This window comes from Montipora foliosa, chromosome 11 (genome assembly GCF_036669935.1).
Source record: "Montipora foliosa isolate CH-2021 chromosome 11, ASM3666993v2, whole genome shotgun sequence".
Taxonomy (NCBI): domain Eukaryota; kingdom Metazoa; phylum Cnidaria; class Anthozoa; order Scleractinia; family Acroporidae; genus Montipora; species Montipora foliosa.
This window is the reverse complement of record NC_090879.1, coordinates 9,854,613-9,861,778: the sequence shown is the minus strand read 5'-3', so window position 1 is coordinate 9,861,778 and position 7,166 is coordinate 9,854,613. Positions and strand designations below refer to the sequence as shown.

General features: G+C 38.6%; 2 protein-coding genes across 2 annotated transcripts in view; one reads left to right on the top strand and one right to left on the bottom strand.

Moving 5' to 3' along the window:
- The window catches only part of LOC137974823 (uncharacterized), a 7,241-nt gene extending 4,766 nt beyond the window's left edge, over positions 1–2,475 (bottom strand). The window contains exons 1-2 of the mRNA XM_068821814.1: positions 1,591–2,475; positions 1–454 (exon numbers count right to left, since the gene is read on the bottom strand). The exon at positions 1–454 is cut by the window's left edge and continues 214 nt beyond it. Of these exons, the coding sequence (XP_068677915.1) occupies positions 1–454; positions 1,591–2,468 (1,332 nt within the window). The 5' untranslated portion in view covers positions 2,469–2,475. The remainder of the gene's footprint in view (positions 455–1,590) is intronic.
- Positions 2,476–2,873: 398 nt separating this feature from the next.
- Positions 2,874–6,568, top strand: LOC137974824 (nucleoside hydrolase-like). Its single transcript, XM_068821815.1, has 2 exons — positions 2,874–3,119; positions 4,726–6,568. Exons 1-2 carry the CDS (start codon positions 2,879–2,881, stop codon positions 5,433–5,435), a joined length of 951 nt encoding a protein of 316 aa, XP_068677916.1. The 5' UTR covers positions 2,874–2,878; the 3' UTR covers positions 5,436–6,568.
- The last annotated feature ends 598 nt before the right edge of the window (positions 6,569–7,166 follow it).

Genomic DNA, 7,166 nt, shown 5'->3' with positions numbered 1-7,166 from the left:
CTCAGTTTTAGCTACAACAGGTGACTGGCTTGGAAGTACTGGCCCGCCGCCGACAACAGGAGGTAGGTTAAAATCTGGCGACTTGAGATGCAATGCAATCAGTGTAATGGGAATTGGCCAGTCAGGACTACATGCACCAAGAAAATCAAAAGCATGAAGAAGATGAGGACTTTCTTGGACCAGGTTCTTAGTTGCCATGGCAACAACTGCGAGTATGGGGTCAACCTCCTGATCATTGTTTGCCTTCTGCAACTCGCATTTCACCTCTTTCAAAAAGTCTAAGCAGGAATAGCTTGGGTTTCTTGTTGCTTTAGATCCAATGTAATGGCCAGCGCTTGTTAGGGCCAGTGGACTGCCTCTCAGAAGCTTTACTATGTCTTCAGCATCCACCAGTTTGTCTTCACTGAGTCCACTAAGATTTGAAAGAAGTTCAACACCATCTTCAACATCCATTCTGCAAAGAAATTAGCAGCCAGTGTATTGCATTTGAGATGTACAGTGGATGAATGGCAGAAAATCACATGGTATACATACAGACTGTGTAAAGGCTGGCTTGCACATACGACACAAGAGCAGCATACACAGGCACATTAACTTGTTGTTAATTAGTGTCTTTTGTTCTAATGAAAGGTCTCGATTATCAAAACACTACTGCATATGAGTATGTTGTTTGTGCTTGTGCTTGTGCTTGCGTCATATGTCAGGGGCACCCAACAAGAATATAGTTCAAAACTACTTAAACATAGCATTGTTAAACATATTTTTGTATTTAAATGGTAGATATAGGCACATCTTTATCCCCTAAAAACATTTCATCTGTTCGGATTTCCTAGCTGAAAGTCTAGTGATCCGAAAATTATAGGTATCAAAAGTTACCTTTTCGAAAATGTCAGCCAGAAAAAAGGCTCCCGACAATTCTAGGTGACCTTTTTAGGGTAAAAATCCTTTAAAAGTGGGCAAATATACCTTTTTGTAGATGTTCGAAAATCCTAGGAGAGGTAGGCAAGCATGAAATCTTACAACAAATGTTCCGAAAATTCTAGATCTCAAATCGTCTTCTGAACAGATATTTTCTGAAAATTGATGTTGGGTACCCCTGATATGTGTAAACCAGCCTCAAATATAGGTGTCTCTATTAAAGGTGACATAATATTCACAGTTACTTGGAAGTTTTGTAAATGATCATTTAACAAAAATATTGTCTAATTGGCGTATTATTGTAGGATTCCTGCTTGCAGCCCCCTATGTCAATTTGTGAAAATTCCAACAACCATGTGGATTGGTGAAAATTCCTAAAAGCTCATGATCGTTCATTGTTATGCTTTTAGCTGCCAAATTTTAAAAACTTTCAAGATCACATCAAATTTTGAGCATTTTAAGTAGACTATGATTGCTTACACAGGTCTGGACGAACCTTGACGGTACAAACTGGACTTTCAGTTAAACTTATACATGTAGTCCACAAAAGTACAACACCACCAGCAAATTAAATCCCAATCTACCGGTAAGATGTTATGGGTTAAAAAATTCAAGGCCTTGTTTCTCTCTCCTCTCCTGAGGGAAGAGAAATTATGCAAAATGTCAGCTTACCCTTTGCTTATATTGTAAGTGTTGTTAACCGATGAATCTCTCCTTGTGTTCATTTCTCTGGTGACTAAGATCGTTCCATTTCCCCAGTTTTTCTGAGAATCACTGGAAAACCAATGACTCAGATATTCACTGTTCTTGATGTCTTCCAAAATGAGAATCCATGCTTGGCTGTCTTGAAGTTTTTCTCTCACAGCTTCAACCAAGCAATCTAACTGTTTCTCTTTGGATAAACTGCTAAACTGCAAATCTTGGCCAGACTTTGATGCCCACTCACTCTCAACACACCCTATTGATATTGCAAACCTCTTGACATCAAAAAGAAGGCTGTCTATTGAAGATGCATTTATTGTTCCAAAGAAGAGATTCCCTGGAAGAAAATTATAGCTGTTCTCTTTTTCTTGAGCAAGTCTCTCAGCAAATGCTCGAGCTAGCTGGGTCTTTCCAGAACCCGGGTATCCAACAATATGTAGAACAGTGAGTGATCCACTCTCTTTTACCTGATCATAAAGGGCTGACAGAGCTGATAGCTCTTTTTCGCGTGGATCAACATAATGAATAGCTGAAGGAGGAAGCGACTTGACGATCCGTCGGCTGTTCCCTCTATTCTTTCGGACGTAGTAATAAACTGAGGAAGAAATTCCCAAGGTACCAAGGACCCAATACTTAAGATTTGGGTTTTCTTTCCAGGATTTTGCTTCTTCGTTGTTTTCGTCCCTTTGTTTTTCAACTTCATTTTTGGCTGCGATAGACGTCCGTTGTGTTGCATACTTTCTCAAAGAAAATAACCTCTGGTTGTTCTGTGCACAAATCGCTCCATGGCCAGTTGCCGCAAAGCGCAAACGGCCTATAAAGTAAAAGTTTATACAACGATGAAACATCGTAGGTCTAAGTTTTTAGGCTACTTCACGCAAAGATGCCATTAAGTTTTCACGACGCTCCCTTTAAAACGGTTGCTTGGAATCTTTCTGAACGGAAAAAGAGATGCAAATACGACTTATTTTGAAGCCGCCATGTTCACGAACACGTTTCTTCACGCACCCCAGCCCTACTCGGGGTAATTGAAAAGGATTGACTGTTACGAATGAAGACGTGAAGTTTCCTTCAAGGCTGTTACAAGTCCACTAATTGATCATCGCATACATTAAACCAAAAACGTCTAAAAAATAGCACAACTTTTCTCGATTTTGTGAAATCGTGCTAGAAAGTGTTCTATACCCTCCCCTCCTAAATTTTTAATCACCCTCTCCTTCTCAGTCCCCCGAAACCAGACGTTTCGCAACTCGTTCAAATGGCGTCCTGCAACACGAGAGAAAACGCCAAATTAAAAATTGTGATCGACTGTGATGCCGGAATCGATGATGCTCAAGCTATCGTGATCGCGTTGTCTCAAGATGTCGATGTTTTAGGTATCACTTGTACCTTTGGAAATGTAGAAGTTGATCAAGTGATCAAGAATGTCTTTAAGGTGTTGGAAGTTTGCGGACGAACCGACATACCCGTGTATAAGGGAGCCCATCGACCGATACTAGGTAAGCACTCCGATGGCTAGATTTCAGATGGATCAGGGTCTTCTACTTTAAAAGATCGCCTCATGCGATTTCGTCTGCTGTGCTCATGAACCACCAGGATAACACCCAGATGATCGTCACGCAATCCTCTCTTCATTTTTGCCCTCAGTTGAAGTACTGATAGACCTAATCGGCTAACTCAATGTTGTACCCAATTCAAACCCTTTGGGAATAAAACGTTTTGTTCCAGGTATTAAATATGAATGTTACATTATCATGCACTGTGACAAAAATACACAGAGAATCTTAATCCCGGGAGATTTGAATAGCCAAGGCTGTTTGCCTCGGTTTCAAAGCGAGTCCCGGTGCACAACCAGTCAAATGGAAATGAGTGGTGTATTTTTCATACAAATCAAACACATTATTTGAATGGTTTAGCACCAAGACTGGTTTTGAGCCAGCGGCAAACAGTAACTTAACTCAATGTTGTACCCTATAGGCCGTTTCCAGCAAATTAGGTCTATTAGTAAGGTTTATATGAGAAACACAAAATGCCTAAAAAACAAGGAACCCACAAACTTTGGCAGCATCAAAATCCACAGCTATAATTTATTTGAAATTTGACCACATTGTTGAAATCAAATGCTTTAAAGTCACCCAGCGTGGTGACAGTTTGAATAATCATCCCATGTTGAAGATGTCTGATTTTTTTCCATCAATCAATAGTTGATTCTTGACAAGACGTTTCAACTACCTACATGATGCGAACATACATACCATGTAATTCTTTACACAGAATCCCTTCAACAACTTTTAGTTGAAGTAAGTCAGAGACTAGAAAGCCTAATAGCTCACATAACAGTCCTTCCTTTTACAAAGAAGAACCACTTCTTGAAACTATGACGTGAATTGGTTAACTATCAAAAGTGCTACATGTTTGTTTTGATAAAGACTTAAATAATGTTTATCAGCGCTATTTGAAATGGGTGCTTAGACTTAAATAATGTCGGTGTCTGACATTTGCAGACTGCAGACTGCTTACAAATAGCACTGATAAACATTGTTTAAGTCTAAGCACCCATTTCAAATAGCGCTGATAAACATTATTTAAGTCTAAGAACCCAATTTAAAATGGTTAGCTTTCAATAATTGTGATTTAGGGTTAGTCTGCAGTCTGCAAATGTCAGACACCGAGTGGTTAGGACCTTGGGTTTGCATGCAGTTGACCCAGGTTAAAATCCTGTTCTAACCTCTGGTTTGGATTTGTTTCCAGTTGTCCCAGATTCAACTCTACTACGCTTTGTAAATAGGCAGGTTGCCTCCTGCCAGTTGGGGTTCTTAATCATCTTTCTGTTAAGTTTGAATTGTTTCTTTCAGATTATTAAAAGCAGAGTGCCTGTGAACTAGCGTGATAGCTAACTGAACTTCCACCATAAATAAAGCATTTACATATTTTTTATCACTCACCACAAGCTGAAAAAGCTGTAAAAATTTTTGAAGTAGATCCTCAAATGTGCAATTTAGACAAGTAATTAGCATTTTCAAACCCATATGCTTTTTCCCCTCTTCCTCCATCCTTTCATTGGTCTCTTCATTCATTTATTCGCCTTTTTGTGTTTGCCCATAGGGTTTAACTATGAAAAATCCCTCTACCATGGGAGGGATGGTCTGGGGGATGCAACAGATATACAGGATCCAAATGTGGACTGCCTCCAAGAAACCCACGCAGCTCAAGCATTGGTCCAAATTGTCAATAAACATCCATCAGAGGTGGTAATTGTAGCCCTTGGCCCTCTAACAAACCTTGCTTTGGCTTCTCATTTAGATTCTGAATTTACCACAAAAGTTAAAGAAGTATTCGTAATGGGAGGCTGTATTCACAGCAAAGGAAATCACACGGTGACAGCAGAGTTCAACTTCTGCGTTGACCCCGAAGCAGCTCACATATTTCTTGCAGAATTCAAGTGTCCTATTTCCTTAGTGTCTTGGGAAATGTGCGTGGATCATTCAATGGAATGGGAATTCTTTGATCGTTATTTAAGTGTAGGCACAAAAAGAGGAGAGTTCATAAAGAAGATCTCAAAAAAGATCAAAGAATATGAGGGAGAAGGTCCTTTTATTGACTGTGATCCCTTTCCAATGTGTGCAGCCATACAACCTCAAATTGTCCTGCAAGAAAAGCTTGTTTATGCAACAGTAGAGGTTCAGGGTGCTCTGACACGCGGCCAGATGGTTGTTGACTGGGAGGGAAAACTAAAGAAGGCTTGCAATGTGCGACTGCTCCAAAAAATTGATTTAAAACTATTCATGGACATGATGCTCAATTCTGTTAAATAGATACGAACACACATCAATGAAGACATGATTTTTTTAATACGCACACACTCTTCCAATAATTGTATTATCAATGTGCAGTGTATGCAGAAATGTTATTTTTTATTTTATTTATTTTTTAATTAAATAATTTACTTATTTTTATACTTACATGTATATCTACACCATACTCACCACTTACACTAAACTTTCCACTACTTACAATAACTTACAATACAATTATTACACTAATCAAAATACAGTTGGTCTACTTACAATGCTCTTTTTCATGTTTATACATTAATAATAATAATAATAATAATAATAATAATAGTACCCTCCGAGTACATCCACGATAATATTTATCTTGTGAAACAGTTCAATATTATCGTGGATGTACTCGGAGGGTACTCAAGAGATGTCAGAAAAGCTCTTAAAGAACTAGTGGGAGATAAAAGTGACACAATAGCTCTGCAGATACAGAATTCCGTCATCACAAGCTCACTTAATATTGCGAGGCGCTTTAAGCTTTTGAAATAATGGACATTAGGCGTTTTATTATTTTTTTAAGTGTTTCCTCTGTGATTAACAGACATTTTAGTATTTAGATTGAGGATTTTATGGATAGCACACAGTTTTGCACTTAATTACTAGGATCTTTCTTATAAGGAACTAGGATTTTAATTGTAAGGACTTTGGTCGTCGCATTGATTGGCTACGGCTTGCCGCCCAATCATTGTATAGGATATCTGGGCATCCAGAAGTTTTTACTGCCATAATAATAATATGTTTTTTGTAACTTACAGTATGTACGGTGTTAATTCTCTAAAATTCAATGGGCTTTTAAATTAAAAGATAGCAACAAGAAATAAATCAGAAAACAAAAGTCGAGAGTAAAAAGAGACAATATAAAATTATATGGACAGAAAAAAATTCCATTTTTTCTTGAATTCCTTCTCCTTATTTGAGTTGATTGCAAGGTATTTCTCTAGATTGATTTTTTCACCCACAAGTGTGAAGAAATCATCAAAATGGTACTGTACGGTATTCAAAGCGTTAACATTTAAGAAATATTTACCCAAAATAATGAGATGGTTGAGGGATAAACAGTAGGTATGACAACGGAAATGTTATTACAAAATTTACAAAACACGAAATCGAAGTAAGTGTATTTTGTGGTCAGCTAACCCTTTGGTCTGTATCAACTATTCTACTTTGATAAGTTGCGTTTTGGTGGAAGTTTGGTTTCTTCTCCCGACTCCGAGGTCCTCCGCCAGCTTCTGATCAATCTTTCTCTTCTGGCAAAGGGAGAGATTATTGCGATACAAAAACCTTGTGCACCAATTGTTGGATGCCTGGAAGTCAGTGATCTTTAATTCATCAGCTTTTGCTAGCGCTTCTGACCGGATCATGTTGCGAGACACAATGTACCCGCTTTGTCTCTGATCTTCGATCCAGAGGATGAGTTTGTCTTCCAGTTGAGGCCACTGGCACTGTTTTCCGCGGCTGCTGCACTTGTTTTCAGGCATACACATAAGCTTTTCTACGTTCTTCCGCCAGTCACGAACTAACTTTTCGTTGACATCGAACTCTCGGCTTGCTGCGCAGTTATTGGAATCTTTAGCAAACTCGACAACTTGTAGCTTGAACTTTGCTGTGTATCTCATTCGCTTTGATACAGAGGGCATTTTGGAAAATACTTGGTATGATGTGACTGTCATTTAATGTTCTGAAGTAACATGACGTACTTATAGA

Bases quoted from the DNA above. Each gene is read 5' to 3' on its own strand.
- LOC137974824 (XM_068821815.1), top strand. From the start codon at position 2,879: ATGGCGTCCTGCAACACGAGAGAAAACGCCAAATTAAAAATTGTGATC. The intron at 3,120-4,725 runs GTAAGCACTCCG...GTTTGCCCATAG, and splicing joins AGCCCATCGACCGATACTAG to GGTTTAACTATGAAAAATCC.